Source organism: Cavia porcellus, unplaced genomic scaffold (genome assembly GCF_034190915.1).
Source record: "Cavia porcellus strain 051 isolate PalLab524CR breed Dunkin Hartley unplaced genomic scaffold, mCavPor4.1 scaffold_20, whole genome shotgun sequence".
In the NCBI taxonomy this organism is placed as follows: domain Eukaryota; kingdom Metazoa; phylum Chordata; class Mammalia; order Rodentia; family Caviidae; genus Cavia; species Cavia porcellus.
In genome coordinates this window covers 14,979,419-15,001,586 of record NW_026947503.1, presented here as the reverse complement: position 1 = coordinate 15,001,586, position 22,168 = coordinate 14,979,419, and the positions used below count along the sequence as shown (strand labels likewise).

At 31.4% G+C, this 22,168-nt stretch overlaps 1 protein-coding gene across 1 annotated transcript in view; it reads right to left on the bottom strand.

Moving 5' to 3' along the window:
- The window catches only part of Cdh19 (cadherin 19), a 99,474-nt gene that overhangs the window by 9,220 nt on the left and 68,086 nt on the right, over positions 1 to 22,168 (bottom strand). The window contains exons 10-11 of the mRNA XM_003466522.5: positions 4,579 to 4,696; positions 805 to 1,056 (exon numbers count right to left, since the gene is read on the bottom strand). Of these exons, the coding sequence (XP_003466570.3) occupies positions 805 to 1,056; positions 4,579 to 4,696 (370 nt within the window). The remainder of the gene's footprint in view (positions 1 to 804; positions 1,057 to 4,578; positions 4,697 to 22,168) is intronic.

The following is a 22,168-nucleotide window of genomic DNA, read 5'->3' as shown; positions in this document are numbered from 1 at the left end:
AAGTGTAAAAATAATTTTTCTACTTGAAGAGAATATTCACAAAATATTCAAAGTAAATTACTATTAAATGACCTGTACTTCCTACCAACAAATAAATTTCTCATGCTTTTAACCATGAATCTGTGTTATATTTATAGAATTTGAGATGAGCTGAAGTCTGTTTTGTGGTTAGCTAAGAACTTGTGTTTTCCCCAACATTATGCTTTAAGCTTTACTGTTGCTTTAGGCTTCTGAAGTCTAGAGATATAGCTCTGAATTCAATTTTGAGATAAAAGATCATTAAAAATGATTTGAAAACCTGAAGCAGGGTACCAAAAGGGTATAACTTTTAATCATGAAATATGCTTAATTTTGGAGCGAGAGGAGTCTTTTGATAGCAGATAAAGGAACAGCAAGATTGAGAAATTCATTTGTGATTCCAGCAGCAATTACTAAATACAACTACTCTCAGCATTCAGCTCTTGACTTTTGGTGTGAATTATACACACAAAGCACTGAAGACTATCTTGTGGAATAAGCACACAATAGATGTCCATCATCTTTTTTTTATAAAACATGTTTGTTGCAGTGCATATATTTCAAAAATGTTCATAAACAGTTATACACACAAATATGCATACAATTCAAAGATCATTTGATATATGATATCAAATGTATTTTTCCATTTAATCCGTTTGGTTTAACAGCTATAATCCATTTACAAGAATGATTAAATACACACACTATTTGCCATACCATCCTTAGTTGTATATTCACCAAGTTACTTTAAATACATACAGATATGTTCAGGTCAGCAGTACTTACCAAATATTACTGTAACACAGATCAAAATTGCAACAATTACTTCTATCCCAAATCCCATGGAAAAGCTTAATTCCTTATTGCTGCAGATCTGGGCATTCCCTTTGTCGTCACAGTCACAAACATATACTGTTAGGGTGTTTGTACTTGTAAGTGGTGGAATTCCATTGTCAGCAATCAAAATGGGTATGTAAAAGACAGGTTCTTCTTGAAGGCTAAAACCAGTTCTAGTAGTCAAAACTACAGCTGTGTTATCTAAAACAAAAATCCATTCACATAAGTTTTTCAGTCACATATACTAGAGACAGTAGCGTGTAGATATGCTCAAGTAAATTTTTTTTTAAAAAAAGAAAAATCTCATTCAAAAACAACTGAAAGTTCCACCTCACATTTTAATTATATAATTACATGAATTATTTAAATCAGTTCCAAAATTTAAGTGTGACACCTGATTTTAAAAGTAATCAGGGTGTTAACATTTAATTTATATTGATCATATCAGTTTAAATAAGGAAACTGAAACAGACACTACTATTTCTGTTCCTTAGAATGTTTATTTTCACAAATATCGGACATTTACAGGATTTTCTGTTATGCATTACAACAGGTATTATTATAAATATGTTTTGTTTAGTATTTTGTCTTTAGTTATTTTATGGTACTAAGAATTGAATCCAAGAAGCACTAAGCTACATCTTTAGCACTTTTAGATTAATTCTTTTTAGTACATGCCTTGCAATATCCTCCAGACTCTCCTCAAACTTGTGATCTTGTATCACTCTTCTAATTAGTTGAGATTACAAATAATGTGTTTTCTCACTGGAAAAAAATAATTTTAATTGCTGGTATATGCACTATTAGAATATTTTCTTGATCTACTTCTGCTGGCCAGCCAGCACCATTGAAAAGCTTGCTTTTCTGTTTGATGAGCTAATAAAAACTTACTAACATGGTTATCTATCTTGCACACTTAAATATACATAGTTATATCCTTTAGAGTACTGTCTTTCCCTTTCATTATCACAATATCTATTACACATTTTGAATCTTAATACTCTTCCATTTTTTATTATTATTTTATACTAGAGAGTAAAATATTTACAAATGTGAGTCTGATATATTTGACTTATTCGGAGAGTCTCAAGTTGCCTCCATTTACCTATAAAAGACACAAGGTCATCCTTTTTACTTTTTTTTTTTTTTTTGAAATTATGTGTTATTTCTATTCTTTTTTCTATTCTGCTTTTTTTTCTCTAAATGAAAAAAAAAAAAAGAAAGAAAAGCTTGCTTTCTGCAGACAGCTAGCACAATCAAGAAGACTCAACAAGACCACTTTTACTTTCCAGCTGCCAACATCACAAGGCATGCTTCCTGCTGGCAGCCAGCAGGACAAGGGAGATGCATCTCCTGTGCACCTGCAGGCCACCACTGGAGACCCTTGCTCCTTTCTGACAGCAAGCTCTCACCAGTAAGACCCACCCCTGAGTGCCTACAGCCATTGGGGGAGCCTCGCTATAAACATGCGCTATAAACAGTGTGAGAAAAGAAGCAGTAACACCATCAGACACCCTTGGCCACTCGGGAGGCCCCGTTGTAGCTGCATGGGTCTAGAGAAGCCTGCTCCATGCCCTGCTACTTCCCAGGAAACCTGAGGTCGAAAAACCCAAGCGCCTGTCCCATTCTCCTACACCATAGAAGGGCAATTTTTGGGAATAACCTCGGACCCCACAACCAATATGTTGGGAGGAATCCAGCAGAATGTGAAGTCAAAGCAGTGAAAGAGAATCTCAGACCTTCCTCCTACACAGAACAAGTCTGGGAGATATAGTCACAGAAGAAACTGGAAGCGACACACCTGACATCTTTGAGAGGATAGCAACTGAAGTAAAGAAACAATTCATAAGACTGTAAAAGTAATCAGATCAGAAATAATGTTTCAGTTAAAAGAGGAAATCACAAGCACAATGAAAGAATTGCTGTGCATATGTAAGGAACACATAGACAAAGAAGAGGAGCATAACAAAATGATTGCAGCCTTGAATGAACAACATTGGAAGAAAATACAATGCATGAAACAGAGTCAGAGAAATCCAGGAAATTAAAAAGTTGATTGAAAGCTGGCAAAACCACTTTGAAAGAGACTAAAGATAAACTTTCAGATCTTGAACAGGATCACAGATAATGATTGTGAAAGGAAAGAGCTCTTAAAAATAATAAGGAATCAGGAAATAAAAATTAAATGGTTACATGACAATACAAAGAAAAATAAATTAAGAATGATCGGTATTAGTAGAGAATCAGGGGTCAACACAAGTGAAATACAAAGGCTATTTACAGAAGTAATAGCAGAAAACTCCCCAAACATGGGAAAATAATCTGTCATACACATAAGCAAGGTATATAAAATTCTAACTATCCATAATCAAAGTAAATCTACACCTCAGCATGTAACAACCAAGATCCTAGAAATTCAGCACAAGAACATTATATTAAAAGCTGTTAGAGAAAACAAACAGATAACCTATACAGAAAACCAATGAAAATCATGGCAGACTTGTCAACACAAACCATCAAGTCAAGAAGAGATTGTAGTTAAGTGTTCCAAATCCTCAAAGAAAGCAACTCCCTATATGGATTGATGTATTCTGTAAAACCATCTTTTAAATTGATGAAAAAATAAAATACTTCCAAAATAAAGAACAATTGAGGGAATTCATGACCATCAAATCAACACTACAGAGTATACAAGAGAGAGAGAAAGATAGCTATGGTTCTAGAAACAGCAGCAGAGGGCATCACCAAAAAAGACAGGCAATTTAAATGAAAAGCGGAGGACCAATAGCAGGACAGAGACAAACCAATATATGCCAGTAGTAACCACTAATGCAGATGGTCTCAATTCAACAGTAAAACGAAACAAAAGGAGATTGGATCAAGAAACAAGACCATTGATATACTGTATACAAGAAACATATTTCACTTGAAAAGAAAGTGACAGACTGAAAATCAAGGAGAAAAAAAAAAACAATTGTTCCATGCACCAAGAGACCAGAAAAAAGCAAGGGTAACTTGCCCATCAACTACATAATAGATATGAAAGACAGTATTTTAAGACACTAAGAGGTAGTTTAAATCTTGTTTACTCACAAATACTTTCAAAATAACTTAGCCTTCATTTTATAACAAATACTTTTATAAAAACATGAATCCTAATGTAGTTTTATGTTTCATGGTTTCGTCTATATCCTAACTTCCAATTAATGAGTGAAAATACCTGTGAATCAAGAAAGCTAACCTCACTATGTTAATACGCATCACTTTCTCCTTATACAAAGGTTGAAGAAAAAGACAGATGTAAATGTGGAAGAACCATAATGATAGAACTATAATCACATTTGCAGGACCAGTGCCATTTTCAAATGACTTGGAGAGGCATGGATGATTTAATAAGTGGTTCCAGTTAGAAGAAAAGCAGTGAGAATCTGAGTTTTCCTCTACGTTTCTTTATTTTTTGGGGGAGGAATGGGTACCTGCAATCACACTTAGTTCCTTGCGGTTACCAGGTAGGCACTAGTATCACTGAACTACATCCCAACTGAAGTCTGTATTTTCAGAATTTGTCTTTAGGTTCTGTTTCTATTTTTATTATCATTCTTTTGCTGCATTTCTCAATATTATCATGTTGGAATAACAGCATAACAATCTGTCATAAATCTCATTAAAATCAAACATGATATACGGATAATGGTCAAAAAATTATTGAGGGAATTGTATTACCTTGATTATCTATGATTATAAAACTTGAGTTGCTTGTGTCTTCCACAGATAGGTTAAAGTAAAAGTGATGCTCTTCCACGGATTCATCTCTATCAACTGCACTGATGGTCTGGATTGTCTAGAAAACAAACAATATATATATATATATATATATATATATATATATATATATATATATAGTTTTATTATTGCGTGGTTTCACAATCACAAACATTTATTATTTTCATCTTTTTAAAATTAGCAAAATCTCAGGGATATCCCAGAAAATAACTGTCAAATGGAAGGACAATGTTAGCATATTTTTCAGGATAAATTTATGTGTACTTCTCTGTTCCAAAAGAGGGTTAAATACCACACAAAATAGAATTCACATACATTGTTCAGGTAGATTCTCTAAGCTAAGTTGGTTAAAGTGCTTAAAGAATTGCTATTATATTTCAAAATTTCCTCCTACCTGCCTTCTGACATTGCTATCTTCCTCCAATCATGTTTTACTTTTGCTTCCTAATCTACATGTCAGTCCTTATGATTTGCTCAAGTTATGTATTTCATGTTTATACTGAGAAAAAATAACCTCAATAGAGTTATTGGATTTACTACAGAATTTGATAGGGTTTTTAAATTGATTTGAGGCAATAATGCTTTTAAAGCATAAGGGCAATGTGTATAATTTTCTTGGACTCAAAGAGTAGAGAAAAATTCTTCATCAAATAAGTTATACTCTGAATCTCAGATCATAAAACAGTGAATTAATAGCAATATGAACGAATCAGTTCTCAATTAAGCCTTTTATTTCAAGACATGAATATGTCAGTCAAGTTATTCATTATTGTCAAAAAGATATACTTGTCAAGATCGCACAGCAAGAGTGTGGTTAATTTTAGAAATTGATGTAAATTCATTACAGAAGTTATTGTTTCTAATTTTCTAGAATTAAACTGCTTTTAACAATGTGTCAAATCAAGCCATCCTCTATTGCAAGATGAAAGAACATAATTTATAGAGTTTTACTTTACAGAATAAATATATCTCCATAAGCATTAGGAGCATTATGAAATGACAGCAATACTTACACAGAAACAATGTACTACATTGATTCATACTTTTCTTCATAATACACGAATTAAATTCTATCATTTTAACTAATACAAAAACATATTTTCATTTAGCCTATGCTTACAGTAATAAAATTTAATGCTTTGTCGTATTAGTGTAGGGTTTTTGTTTTAGGTCAGCTAATTTTCTAAAGATTGGGTGAGGACAGTGACTGGGAATTTGTGCCTGGAATCCTGCATTTATCAAGTTCTCAAAGCTTGAAACAGGGATATAATGCATAACTCTCTGGATTCACCTTACAATACTATGTCTTAGCTTATCAAACTGTGTACATGAGTACATGTCTATTAGGTATTTTGTTCACAAAGGTTTTCTCTTGTTGAAATTTACTTAGGATATTTTCTTGGATACTATTAGAAATCTTTTTTACTGAACTAAGGGTGATAACAATTTTAAAAATTCATGTTTATATTGTTGGCATATACATTATTTATTTTTGAATAAGAACTAATTAGCGCCTGTATTAAGCCCAAGTGTATGACTAAGTGTTGGAAATCTCTAACTTGTGTTTGAATATTTAGGAAGATTAAAACGATTTTGGCTTTGGATACATTTTGAAATGCTTTTATTTAACCAGACTATCGTATACACACATGGTAGGAGTACTTCTTTTATACGTAGTGTAAATGAACTGAGCAAGATTTCAACACTCTTGACATATTTTCAGCAAGTATATCTGCACTTGCATTTGTTTCATAAGCTACATTTCCAATATGCATCATTGGGTTGCATTGCTTTAAAAATAGGTTCTGTTAACATAATGATTAGTTCACATGAGATAGTTATACTTCTACTGAATTAACCTTGAACATGAATATCTTCCATAAAAACAAAAATCTTTAAATAACAGGAAATACTAATAACATCATAATTTTTAGTGGAGCATTAATTTCTGTTTTTAAATGTAAAACTTGGAAAGAGCTTTGTACTCAGTTTCAAATTAAATATCAAATAAATAATTTATTCATTGTATTGATTATACTTCTGAGATATTACCTTATATCTAATTAACTGAGGACCACAGATGCCCTTTTTAATTTAAGAGGATAAAAGACATGATAAAAAGATATAATGTATGCAAAAATCCACATTTTGAAATATTGGGTGACACAACAATAATTTCAAATTATGGACAATGTGAGTGCTTTTATTTTTAAATATCTCTTTGATATATTAATTTAATTTTGTATAGTTTCTTTCTGATATAGTACCTTCAATTTCCTATGTACTGTACTTTGACTTCTAAAAAGAAATTTTCAAGCCTAGAGAATCTAAAATATTCTATTCTTTAAAAACATGCCTGTGAGATAGACAATGTTTTGTATATTATTTTGGGTGATCTTCATCATGACTCTTTAGAATAAACTTTATGATTGTCCCTATTTTACATTCACTTACATTATACTTTAACAAGTAAATTGCTGTAGTCAGAATCAAAATGCAAACTGATGCCATAACTGCTATGAAAATGTGCTTGCACAAGTTTTTTTCTGAGATACATGACTCTTTTCAGTTGTGTGTATGCAAAAGAAACACAAGCAAACACACACGTGCATACAATAATGGTAAAATTAAAAATACAAAAAAGTCATATAAAAGGTACATTATACTAAGAAATAAATTATATTAAGATAAGATAGATATAGAAAAAACAATGGCTACTTAAAGAAAATCTGATTTGCAGGCAAGAAATTGAAAAAAATATTAATATGAGTATAAGACTGTCTATTTCTTGAGTAGAAAATATGAATTAATAGGTAAACAATGATCCACATCGGGGAATGAAAGGTGGAAACAGTTTCAGCTGAGATGATACTGTTTCAGGTAGCTGATATAGACAGAAATATAGGAAATCAGGAAAAAGTAGGCCCTGGAGGAAGCAGGTGCAGAAGACCAAATATTTTGTGTGGGCCAGATCTCAAGACAGAAAGCAAAACAAATGCAACCACACCCTAAATAGAAACATTAAGGATTAGGTATGGGATGATCATCATCCCAGTCCCGTACAGGAAGAGTCATTGATTCATAGAATGCTCCTTTGCTACATGACTCACTTCCCCATTTGTCCCTTACTTGGTTTATTCTACCTGAACAATTCATCTGATTGGCTGATCATAGTTCTGTCCCATCTTATGCCCATCTGTCTTTGAGTTCCCAGTTTTCCCCTCTTTGGACTCAATTCATCCCTTGGTTTTATTCTATAAAAATCCCTGGAAAAGATAGAATCTTTGGCAACCCACTTGGGATCCCTTCTATGTCTCTCTCAGACAGAAGCTTTCTCTCAATAAATATTTCTTCTCTTAATCTCCATTGTTCCTAAAATTAATTCTTCGAGTTTACAGAACACACGCTCATACCAGACATACATTTAGTTCTAAATTTCATTCCTCTATATCAATATAAAAGTTAGAAATGAATATAATTAGTTTTATAAGTCAAAGATTATCATATATTGACAATTTCATAAGTTTCAAGTGAAGAATCTTATGGAATAACGTTTTATTTTGTAAATCTACACAGGAATAAAGATAATCATTTTTCTATTAATCACTTTGTACTATTTATATTTTCTAAGAAAATTTCTCCTATTAAATATTCTGCTACAAAATAAATACAATACTCAGTCTACACACACTTTTGAGATATATTTCAGTCAAATTTTTGACAGCTAGTGTAAGAAGTTACTATATAATAGGATGTGAAGCAAAAAAAAAATACATTTGTGTGAGCTTTCTTGCTGTAGAGCATGAAACAATGAAATATGCTTTGAGACAATCTGTGAAAGTTGTGGAATATTGTAAAACATAATTTGAATTATAAGCTAAGAATCAATATAGAGACATTCAGAATTAACTGATATAAATCATCAGTTTCTAAATATGACTCATACACAATACCAAGAAATGTACTCGTGTACTGAGAATCTCTCAATACAAAAATATTAAAGAAAGAGTTGAGGTTGTAATAATTAGGTTAGAGGACCTTTTAAATCCTCCATTAGTTTAGTTTTTCTTCATATTTTTATCTAGCATTAGGTCTAAGAAGCAAATAATCTCCCGCAGTTAAGGAATTACTCAACAAACATGAGTATCAATTCTATACTACCCTATTAAAAAAATGATTCAAAAATAGAACTGATTTGTCGAAATAATGTGTAAGGTTAAAAATTATTGCTGAAAATATGTGAAAAGACAAAGTAGAAATTAATAAAACAATCGATTCAGAGTCAACAAAATATCTAGGTGGTAGCCCCCCTCCATTTAATATGAGATTAGGAGAAGAATTTTAAGAAATTCATAGTCACAATCGAGTATTTTGGTCATGTACAAACACACATAGATGTACTTTTTCCCAAATAACATTTCAAAAATTATATAATGCATAATTTTGCCACTTTCTTATAGAAGTACCCCATTATTTAGTTAAAAACTATGCATCTATAAGTTTACCTCAATATTACCTATTTTATTTTTTTATAAAAACACTTTATAAAATTTTATATATAGATAAATGCCTACTCATAAAAACTAATATCTAAAAGTGTTAAGATCCCAGTGACTAACTTGTATTCCAAATGTCTTGATTGACACACAAAGGGCACCAAAAATCACAGTTATTATTTTCAATGCAGACTATTCACAAATTGTAGAAGGTTTACATAACTAAGGACGGCACAAGATAACTGCAGGTAGACAGGAACTTGCCAAATCCAAGTGTCAGCAAGATTATGCAGACCTCAATCTGATATCACAAAAGTGATGTAATTCCCAAGCAGTTTTGTATTCTATCATTGCCTCAACTCTAAAATCTGAATGACCTGGGAATGGTCTACTTGTCTATAAGTTTTCTTAATAAATATAATTTGTTTAAAAGCAATCACTTTGCTGTTTTACTAGTAAATTCATGCTGTAAGAATGGATCAAGCAAAATCTAGTTTTATCAGAATACACCTCAGCAGAACTAAGTAGGGTTTATTCTGGAGGAGATGTTAGGTTCAGGATGAGGACAGAGATAAATACACTTTATGGAGATGCTGAGAAAAGAGAATCAGAAAACTTTGCAATTTATTGCATCTCGGTAACAAAGACCAGATGTCTTTTTTGCTCAAACTGATAAAGTATACTAATTTTGCAAGAATAACTGCAAGGGCTTGGGATTTAGCTTGACAGCATAAGCACCTGCCTGGTGAGTGTGAAATCCTGAGTTTGATCCCAGGTAGGAAAAAAAAAAAATGCAAAAGAGCCAGGCTTGGATGAAAAATGGTAAAACCATAGAACAAAGTAAATTGGATTTCCAGTAGGTAACTGGAGTTTGAAATGAATGGTAGAAAATCGAATTAGTGGAAATTTAGTTCTAGAATGTACCCTTAGGTGAAAACTGAAATATATGTAGATGAAAGAAAAATAGAATGAGCTTGGGAAAATGCACAAGTACAGAAAGGGGGTAGAAAAATACAAAGAAATAATTGTAATATAGGAATAACTAATTTTAAGTCAGAGAAAAATCTTACATAGAACCAAGGAAAAGTCTTCCTATTAGAAAGAATTTCCATCAAATATTAAAAGTCTTTTTTGTTGTATCCTGGAAGTCCAATGTACTATCCATTTTGCCACAGTGGGAAAGGGAACAAGAGATAGAGGCAGGGAGGAGAGGAAAGGGCATTGAAGAAATTTTTAAACAGAGAAAAAATATAGAAAGCTTTTGTAAATGTGGGGAAGGAGAAAGATTTGTGAGGGGGGCACAGATGTATGTTATGTATAGGCACAAATCCTCCATGAAGAATGTGTTCATTACATACTGAAAACAAATACTAATAAAAATAAGTTTAAAAATTTAAAACTTACCAATATATTTTACTTTTATAAATGATTAATAGGATAATGATAATCATTGATTTGAAAAATTACTGTCAATAACTAAGAAAGTAAAATTAACATAATTTGACCCTACTTGTAATATTGCATATTGTATCCCACCAAAAATTTCCCTTTCTGCTCTCTTCCCTTGACTACTGAACATTAAGTGATAAAACAAAAATCTGTTTATTCATAGAGTTCCTTGAAAATGTTTGACCTTCTCTAGAATTGATTTCTGAAATTCTAAGTGCTATAATGAATGTGTTTTCTAGCAAAGGCAGTTTATTTTTGTTTAGCTAGTTATGTCTGTTAGAAATGAGATAAGAATCAAGTCTATGGAAAGAAAATAAACAAAAAATATAAAATACCCATTATTAATTTTATGATTAATGTATGTGGATATTACAATATTTTGACTACAAATAATCAAATAAATGTTATTTGAATTGAATCTATCTTTTTTGTTATTAAATGTGACTGCAAGAAAATTTAAACATCTATTATTAATGTCAGTCTAATGTCCTGCATAATCTTAATTTTTAAAATAATTTTTGTCTTATCAGGAACCTGATTACAAATTTATTTTATTTATTTACTTATTTATTTATTTTTTTGAGACAGATCCTCAATACAGTGTAGGCTGACATTGAACTCATTTATGTAGCCCAGGCTGGCCTCAATCTCATGGTGATCCTCATGTGTCAGCTTCCTGAGCACTGGAATTATAGGCATAAGCCACCATGCAGAGCTACAAATAGATTTTATAAATCATCTTGTTAGCTCAGTTTTAATATCCTGTAAAGTAATATCATGAAAGAACATAATTATTTCTCTAAACTGTTTTGATTCACACTACTCATAGATATCAGTAACAATAACATTTTTAGTGATTAGTGCTAATTGTTACATCATCTTAATTACTATGTATTAATTTTACATAATTTTGGGGGCTGAGGATTTAGCTCAGCAGCATAAGCGCCTGCCTTGTAATCAGTCGTGAGTTCAATCTTCGGTACCGATAAAAAGGAAAAAGACAAAAAAAAAAATTTTTTTTACATAACTTTATTTATAACCAAATTTAGGTTTAATTTCATCAAATGGCTATTTGTATGTTTTGTTCCTTTGACATATTAACACAATGTAAAATATTAATTTAGTCAAAATATTACATGTCCCAACCCTACTAAGGACATTATTTTTGCCATATATATATATATATATATATATATATATATATTGCAATTCATTCAGACATTGCTTTCTATAATAATCCATGTACATTGTACATTCATGTGAAATGGTTGCTGTGGGTTTATGTGTACACGTATAATTTTGTATTTTTATAACACACAGGCTTATATGTTTACTAGCAATAAATGTATTTCAAAATAATTTGGAGATTTTTCTCCTTTGAATGATCTAAGAAAGTTCAGATAGCATGAAGATAGTTTTAACTCACAATTTTAAATATGTCTAATTCTGCAAGTCTTTTGACTTAAATTTTTCTTCAAGAGTTTTCTTATCACATGTTTTCAAAAAGGATAGTGATTATTGTTCTAAAGTCTTTTATTTCTTGCATCAGTTTTGAATTATTTTTCACTGCATCCTAATACATTTTTAATGTTATACTTTAAAAAGGTTACTGATTCACAGTCAAATAATGTATAGGTTTCTTAAAAAATTCAAATAACCCAAAGATCATATGTACACTGTCAAAACCACAACTATCCAATAAAATACCAAATGCAACTTCTGTAATGTTTGTACTACAAGTGTTAACTTGCAATTTTTCATGAATAATAGATATCTATAATCATATTATGAAAGATTAATACTAGTTTCCACTCACATCATTGTGCATAGATGGTGTTGTTTGTAAGTCACATTATGTATACATAGGTGCTTTATGGCTTATGCAAATGTCTTAAGAAAGAATAAACTTCACAGGAACATGGAATTTACAATATGACTCTTATCTATAACTGATAAGAATTTCAATATTAATAGTAACATAATTTTTAATTAACTTATTAACAAGTATTCCAAAGAAAACAAGAGACATTATGGTAGCCACTATTGATTACCTGTTGTTTTGTTTTGAAGTCCTGTGCAATTTGCATTCTTTGGTTCTCACCTGTTTTATTCTGTTTTGTTTTGCTTTACTTAATTTTATTCACTTTAAAATAAGAAAGTTCTGTTCTCCTCTTTCCATTTAATAGAATTTTGTCTTCATCATCAAAATTTTAAAAGATAGGCTTTTTGTAGAACATTATTATTTGTCTTCACTGTATGCTCAAAGAGATAGAAATTCTAGAAATTTAGAAAATTATCTAGTTTGGGCACAGTGGGTGAGCAATAGTAGAGATGTCTTGCCATTGAAGCAATATTTTTGTCATTTATTGCTTTTGATCTTTATTTCCCCGTGATAAGAAATATGTTTGAATTAAAACCTATGGAATCTAAGCACATAAACCAGTTTGTTCAATGGCTCCAAATTAGTTAGCAAAGATCTGCAATTCTCTGTGAAGAAACACTTTGTTTCTCAAACCCTTGGATGGAAGAAAGAAACAAAAATATATATATATATATTTCAGTGTGGATAAAGGAAACAAAAGTTATTCTGCTGTGCTGTGCATTTTTCTCACGTACTGAAAGATGATGAAAAACCATCACTTCTGCCGACTCACCAATATTGGAATTCTGTGTGTCATGTGTTATTTGGGAGTAAATAAGAAATATTGTGACTAACTCCCCAGAAATCCTGAACTGCTTTTCTTTAGTCGCCTTTGTAGTCATTTCGGTATTCAAAGTAATAATTACCTGGAAAATTAAAGGTTTATATTTTGGGTATTATAGCACATTTGTGGACTCTCCAATTAAGTAATCCACTAATAATAAATTATCAATTATTTTTTAGTAATTTTTTTTCAAAAAAATCAAGAGAAATGTTGATTATTGTTATATCTTTTTATCTTACGTAATTTTTAAAATTTTTCATTGCATCCTAATACTTGTGTGTGTGTGTGTCTCAAAATGGTCTGAAGTTTCAGGGGAAAAGCACACAAAAATTTGAATTGTTTTAAAATACTGTTTTGTTCCATCTATCAATTTACATTGCAAAAATGATTCAGCATTGCTAATAATGTAGGAGGATTACAAACATAAACACAGTCACATGGCAGTTCAAAATAAGTTTCACTATGAAAGAACTTGGATTAATACATATTTTGAAATCAAGTTTTAAAAATATGATCATCTTGATGTTAACATAAAACCAATAAGAGAAAATGTTGCTTCTCTAGAATGATTTATTGACTGCTATGGTATCTAATTGCCTTAAATTATGTTACTTCAAGACTCATTAATCTGCTTGCTCTGTTAAGTTAGAAATCAATCTGAAAAATTATTTTTTTCCTTTGTTGATTTTAAGGTGCTTGTAAATAACATCTAAAAACACTCTTTACTTTGATATTATTCCTACATTAACTAATGTCATCAAAATACATCATTACACATCTATTTTACATACTGTACTGTTACTGCTATTCATATAAATGAGTTATTAAACATGTTTCCTGTAAGTCATGGTATGTATACTAGTAACAAGTATTATAATTTAAAATAATATGTATTCATAGCAGTATGTTCTGGAAAAGGCATCATTAGGTAAATGCACAACTGTCAAAACACAACACACTTACAGAAACACTGATGGTAAAATATACCACACACTTAGACCTCTATAGAATTGCCGGTGTACATGCACTCTGTTGTTCACTGAGACATTCAAAGGCAAAATGGTTTCTAACCTTGTTAAAAATGAAAAAGATGCTGATTTATATGAATGCTTTCTACATAAAATAATTCAAAAAACCTTTGGGAGTGTCTGGTTACCCTGGAAAAAGCAGTTATATTAATAAATAACTACTGTACCATCTGTAATGATGTGGTGTTCCTTGATATTTCTCAATTGACATACTCACCATAGTATTTGCAAAAAAATGACTTACTGAATCAAAACCAATGAACCAACATTTAAATGAAGTGAGTTCTTCTCAATCAGCATTTTATATTTTAATAAAAAAAACTACTTGGTTGGTATTTACAAATAATGATTACAACTATTATTTTTACTTAACTGATCTTCCAAAGTTTATACAGTTTGAAACAGTTACATATAACTGAAAGATTTACTATATTTTACACTGATTTCAAATGTTTTAAAGTTTTTAATGAATAAATAATCCTTCAATGTGTAAAACATTTCTCTTTCTCTTAGATATTGTTATCTATTAATATTTTTCATATTAATTATATTAAATTTATATTTATAGACTCCTGCACTGCTCCTAGGATTCATGTCTCTATCAGACATTTAGACAAAAAATATTTCTTTACACAAGTGTTTGTAGGGCTGGGTATTCATCTGGTCATGAATTACATGTAGAATTGTCTTTCTATGTTTTGTAAAATAAATTAACCTCACAGACATTTGCACTAGTCATAATCAAAGGATGCCCTCTGAAAGATTTTTAAAATATTTTTCTAAAAAATATTAGCTGAAAACAACTGAAGAAAATAAACTAAGAAAAAATAATTTGATAGCATTTTTAAAGTGTTATTTTAATTATTACTAAAATTAAAGTAGATAGTGGGATTTCCTTAGACAAATATCCAAATTTTTATATAGGGATCATAGACACTCATATTTTCTATAATTTCCAATAGAATTTAAGGATGCTGGGAAAATAACTGCCCCCAAAACTGAGGCAGGAAACATAAAAATGAAGATGATGAGTATGTGTGAAGAATATATGTAGTATATATACATGGAAGCTGAGTCCAAATGAGTGGCCAAATCAAACTAGTTTAATTGGCCCTCGTACTATGTCTCACATACCTACACCACACTTTTGTAATGAAAACAGGTACTTCCCACAATGATAGCTGACTGTGTGTCTCATAGCTGTGCAGGGGGATACCGGAAGTGATCTTTGTGTTCACCACTTGACGCGAAGAATGGCAAGGTGGATACATATGTGTCAAATTGGAAATAGGTGAGTTTTACTCATGGTATGTGCCATGTTTTCATTTGTGTATTTAGAACATTTTAATTAGATGTTGTATGTTGCTTTTTCTTGTACAATTAGCCCAATGTATTACAACATCACATGAAAATTTGCTTCTACATTTTTGGGAGGAGCTTGAAAGTAAGTCATCAGGTGACTTGGTTACCAAAGATGACTTAGATCATGTAAACCAAAAAGTTAACAAGATATTCCAGCTATGACAGATAGAGATATGACAGGTAGTGAAGTACAGAAATATTTTGATTCACATGAGAAAGAAAACACTAATATAAATATGTGACTAGTTAAAAAGCTACAAAATGTTCATGTACACCTGTATGGTCCAATGTTAGAACCTTGGGTCCGAAATATTATTAGGCTCCTGACAAGAAGGAAACCTATTGGAGATAATGTCAACAGCACGATTCAACATTAGAAATGGTTTGTGAAGGACAGTATTCTAAAAGATGTTGTGAAATACACTAATAAGGAAACTCAGTAAACAGATTCTAATAGTAAGTATGATTAAACTGTAACAAGGCTGACTACAACGACATGAGGAGAGTCTCATGGGATTCCAGCTGCTCAGTGAAAACATACGCAGAGAAACACATGGTGAAGTTAGGCTATCTCCCAGGATTTGGCAGCAGAATCCTATATAATTAAAATTTTACTAGGTTCCCTGGGTCACTTCTAGCTCACACAATTCAGGAATAAAGAAGTCACCTTCCCCAAGGTGCAGTGACTGGTGCATGGGAGAACATACAGAGTTCTCAGGACATGGGTGTGGGGCCTGGGAGCACGTACTCTGGAACCTGGCAGGCTCCTATTGAGAGGGCTGGCAGGTGGATGCCATCCAGGCTAATCCAGCTTTCTGTGGTTGTATGACTGGAACATTGGATGTGCATGTGTGGTGGGGTAAAGCACTAAGTGTGTCTTCATACATCCAGACAGTTGGATGACTCATGGCAATAAAAATCATTGAAGCAAAAATGTGATTCATCACATCCAAGAAGAAAACCCCTCTTTCTACGCTAATGTTCATTCTGTTCCCTCTACTGACAAATTTCAGTTTTGCTTCAGTATGAACCAAAGGTCACTGTTAAGTGAGTACTGAGGAAAGATTGTGCATCCAGGACAAAGAAGATGACAAAGGCAGGTTATAAAACATACTGCTGCACCAGAAATACACAAGCAATATCAGACCAACGCATCTTCTCACAAACCTGGTATGAAGGCATGATAATCTCTTTTCCTAAACATTCTTTGCCCTTTCATAACCATTTTTGTGATGTAAATTGTTTATGTTCTTCTGCTTTTATTTGTGTTTGCCTCTGTGCACGTATGCATATGGGTAAATACACACATTTTAAAAGTGGTATTGCTGTTTTACCAAAAAACAAAACATTGTTATGCTGGAACACTTAAGGTAATCTAGTCTTTAAACAGTAGATTATATGTCCTGGTTGCTACACATAATAACAGTGTATTTGAAAGTAATCGTGAAGAGATAAAATTTCTCACTACAAAAGAATAAGAATGCACATAATAATTAGCTTGAATTAACAATTCTACAAAGTATGCAATGAGGGCATTGGCCAGATGTGTGTGTGTGAGATGGATATGTGTAGTTAAGGGACTTTGGAGGACCACAAGCCCCAAATCTCTTGGAATGAATGGTTACAACTTGACTACAAGATAGCCCAAAGGGCAACAAGTTCTCCTTAATGAGGGTATGCCCTGAAGTATACTGATAATGGACATCCTTGTCTTCTTCCTGATTTTATAGTGCAAGCATTCAATTTTTGTTCATGTAGTATGATATTGGCTATTGATTTTTCATAGATGGCTATTATCAGATTGAAATAAAGAGTAAGTATTACTATTTTCTCTAGGTTATTTTTATCATGAATGAGTTTTGCACTTCATTATATGTTTTGTCTGTTTTTAGAGAAAATAAACATTAAAAAATTAAAAATAATAAAGAATAAGAAAGAAGTTTAATTACCATTACTTGTGGATAAAATGTTACTATACTCAGAAAAACCCAGAAACTCCACAAAAACTTTCTGTAGTTAATAACCAAATTCAGTTGTGCAGCTGGATTCAAATCATCACTCAAAACTCCATAGCATTCCTATATATAAATAAGAAACTCATGCAGAGAGAAACTGGGGAAACACCTTTCATAATAGCATCAAATGAAACAATGGAAGAAAAAGATTTTACAATGAAATCTATGGTACTGTGAAAAAGGAGATCAAAGAGAATTTTTAAAAAGTGGAAAAACATCTCTTGTTCTTGGGTAGGAAGAATGAACATATTGAAAAATGCCAATCCTCACAGAATTTTCTATGCAGATTTAAGGAAATACCAATCGAAATACCAATAGCATAAATTACAGAATTAGAGAATACAATTGTAAAATTTGTTTGAAACCAGAAGAGACCTAAAATAGCAAAAGCAATTTTAGGCAAGAAAGGCAAGTCAGGAAGCAGCACAATATCTGACTTTAAATCATACTACAAAGTTACTGTGATCAAACAAACAAATAAAAAACCAGTTTGGTACTGCAAACACACACACACACACACACACACACACACACACACACACACACACACACCGTTCGAAGGAACAGACTATAAGATGCAGAAATAATTTGTAATGCACTCAACCATTTTTATCTTCAACAAAAAGAGCAAACACACTTATTGAAAAAAAAAGTCACTTTAATAAATGATGCTGGAAACACTGACCTCCACATGCAGAAGACAAACATTAGACCCATATATCCCATCATGCACCAACTTAAAATCAGAATGAATCAAAAATCTAAATATTAAAACAGAAACACTAAGTATGCTGGATGATAGAATAGGTAGAATTCTTGAAGACACAGATGTAAGGCAAAGACTTTATGGAAAAAAAAAAAACTCAGGTAGCAAGGGGCATTTTACAAAGAATCAGCAAATAGCATCTCAACTTATTTAAAGTTCTTGCACAAATAAAGAATCAACTGAGTGAAGAGAAAACCCATTGAGTGGGAAAAAGACCATGTGCAGCTACAATCTCCCTAATGTCAAAGATATTATGTATATTTAAAATGTACTAAAACCTTTTTTAATAAAAATAAAATAAATTTATAAATGGAAACAAAGAGAGACTGATTTCCTGGCCCTCATCATGCTCATACTCTGGCTTGTTGTTTAGACTGTCCCGAAATTCAGTCATGGTGCACACCACCCTGTCGTTATCCTGGCCTTCCTTGTTCTGTACATGAATTTCTACACATGTATCTACTCTGTCCTTTATCCGTGCTTGCTGGCCTATCAATAACAAGCCATAGAGGCTTCTGATTGGGGCTGTTTTGATCCTGAGATGCTTTCACAGTGTAGGGTCTTGGTCAAGGCAGCTCCTGGGGCCTTTCTTAGATGTTACACTGGAATTGGACTCTGGATAATCTCTCATCTTTGTGCCTTATCTGTTGTATTCAGTGATCAAAACATCCTTCTGTTGCAGTAAACATAAAACTTTATTTCTCCACTTAAAACATTTAATATTTAAAAAAATATTAAGAAGAAGTGTAATAGAGGATGAAAGAGTAAACCTCACTTTGAGATTCTTAATAGTAACCAAAGCAGATAATGTCTAGCATTCAGGATATATTGTACACTGTTCCTTCAATTTTCAGAAGTTTTATAATTCCTACTCACAATTTCTCTTGATTATATATGCTTCATGATTCATTCTGACCTCGTGTTTGTACTTTTGGAAGTTTAAGTCTATGAGATTACTTCAAAAAGTTTCTCTACTTCCTATATCGCTGTTTGTTTCTTTCTGCAGTGGGGTGTTGTCAAAGCTGTTTTTTGTTTTATTTTTTTTCCAGTTTTCCTTAGCACTCAAATTTTCTGTTTGAGATATGAATGTATATGCTAGGTCTTGGATTTCCCTTAACTTGATCAAGAATTTAAACTATCATTGACAGACTTCATAATTTGAGTTCAGATGATACAATGATTATCTCATTTCATCTACACCATGTTCCTGATTTTTAAACACCTCCCCTACAAACTTTTAAAGATAAAGCTCTTATTTGGATTATGATTTCATTTTGTTTTTGTGTTAGGACTAAGTAAGACCTAATGAAATAACTTCTGGATCTTTGTAGTATTCACTATAAAATTTATATAAGTAGTCATTAAGAATAAGTATAGTTTACGCATAAAACCACTTTAAATTATTGGAGTTATGATTCAATACCTTTTAAGGCAAATATTTCTGAAGTTTATTCCATTTAAGTTTTAATATTTTTATATTACTATCTCAATTTTAGGAAAAATGTCTCTCAGTAGTATTTCTAGGTGACACTTTGGGAAGTATATTTTGATACTTAGTGTTTGCATTACATTTTAAAGAAAACTTACTCAGAAAATTATAAACAAAAACTAGAACTTTGAATACAATACACAATTAATATTTGAAGACACATGTTACAGAGACAATGAAAATCTGGTAGACACTATTGCTCTAATGCCTATATTATTTGAAAAAGGCATCTCTGTGTACAATAAATATTTTAATGTTGTGTTAGCAGCATTGTAAACATCTGTCTACAGATTACAATTCATAAAATTCAGGTTATGCAACAGGAGAGAGAATATTTTTTATTTCGGTGGAGGATCATTATTGGTAAGTATGTATCTCCCCTTCAGATATGTATACAACTGAGACAAATCTTTAGAATTTAATAGTGATGTCTCCTATTCTCCCAAAGAGTTATTCGTTGATGTCTTTTCTCCCTCCTTAAGGAAAATGAATGTGAAATAAGACTGACTGATATGACGTTCTGAGATTGAGCAGGGGATACTGCAGAAAGGAGCTGAGGCTCAATCGGTTTAAGTTCACTTTCTCCTTTAAAATCATAAATAAAATTATTTCTGCATGTAGAAAAACAAAAACCTAGTCTTACATTTATTTTTCAATTACTCACATAATTGAAGGATATATATGGGTTATATAAAGTTAAAATAACATTCTTGGAGATAAATAAAAATTGTATTATTCTTTTATAAAATATATTAAATTACTATTTATTATTTATAAAATGTATATTTAGAAAGCTGGTTAAATACTTGAAGCCTAGAATATATATTTGTAAAATTATAAAATGTGTATTATTTTACAGATTTTTATCATGCATATCTTATTTAAACTATTTCTGAACACAATGAAATCCAAAGGCTTTTCCTATCACAGCAGAGTTTAACGCTTGATATACTTCTGTGATAATATGCACCAAACTTTAGTGCTTTAGCTGATTTTAAGCAATTTCCACCCAGTGTAGAGATTGGTATTTTGTTCTTGTTTTCAATTCCAGAGGCATTCCAAAGAATACTGTAATATTAAATTTTTTCATGATTTGAAGAAAACATAACTCTATTTTCAATTATTAATGAAGTATACTACAGACATTTATAAACCCAGGAAATATCTGATGGAAACTGATCTTTTTAGGTCTTCAACTTTATCAATATATTTGCCTTGAATATTGTCCTATTTCATTATCCCAAAATTATTCTGTCATTGCTTGTATGTTTTTTCCAAGTGTGCTTTAAAAAAAGTTATGTAAGTTAAAAGTTTTCATGATGAGTAGTCTAGTTATATAAAAATGAAATTAACCTTCACTGTTATATCACTCTTCTTTTGTAAAATAATAATTTAAATTATGTTGATCAAAGTATTACCTCAACTCTCAAAGAATGATGAAAGAAAACTGGAACATTACCAGTTTAGTCTGATTTTAGCTATCACTGAACTGAATTGAACATTGGAAAATTTTTGTTTTCTAGAAAGAAAACTGAGGGAAGAAAAACCACATTTTTTTGATGAATCAGAAGATGAATATCAAATGCAGAAACCAACACTGTGGTCTTCTATGGATGGTAGTGAAATTCACCATGTGAGCAAAAATTCAGGCTATGTGATTCCAGGTAATGATACACCAGATGAATTTTCTCAAATTGAAAATCAGTAAGTACACAATATAATTCTATGTATAATGAGAAAATGTAATAATCAGTCTGTAAGACATTCACCAATGTACCCCTCAGTGCTTCGTAAAAAGAATCATTTCTTTTCTGTTTTGCTAAATACAAATATAATAGATGATCTTTTTTTTTATATTTTTCAAAAGGTATTAATCATTGAACACGGGCCTTAATATAGATCTGCATCTCCTGCCCTGCTTTGTGTTTTTAATTTTAATTTTATTTTAATTTTGACATCGTGTTTCACTAAATTATCCACTGTGGGTTTGAAGTTGCAGTTTTCCTTCCTCCACTTCTCAGAGTGCGAGGATTACAGGCATACACTGTGAAAGTTTACCTTTTACAAGATATTTATAGAAAAACTTATTGATTCATTTTATCAATGAAACACTGCACCAAGCAGCATGTATCCAAATGTGACTAGAAAAAAAAAAAAAAAAAGAAGTAGAAAAACATTGATGGGATTGATTAATCTAGGTGAAGCATGATCTAAATGTCA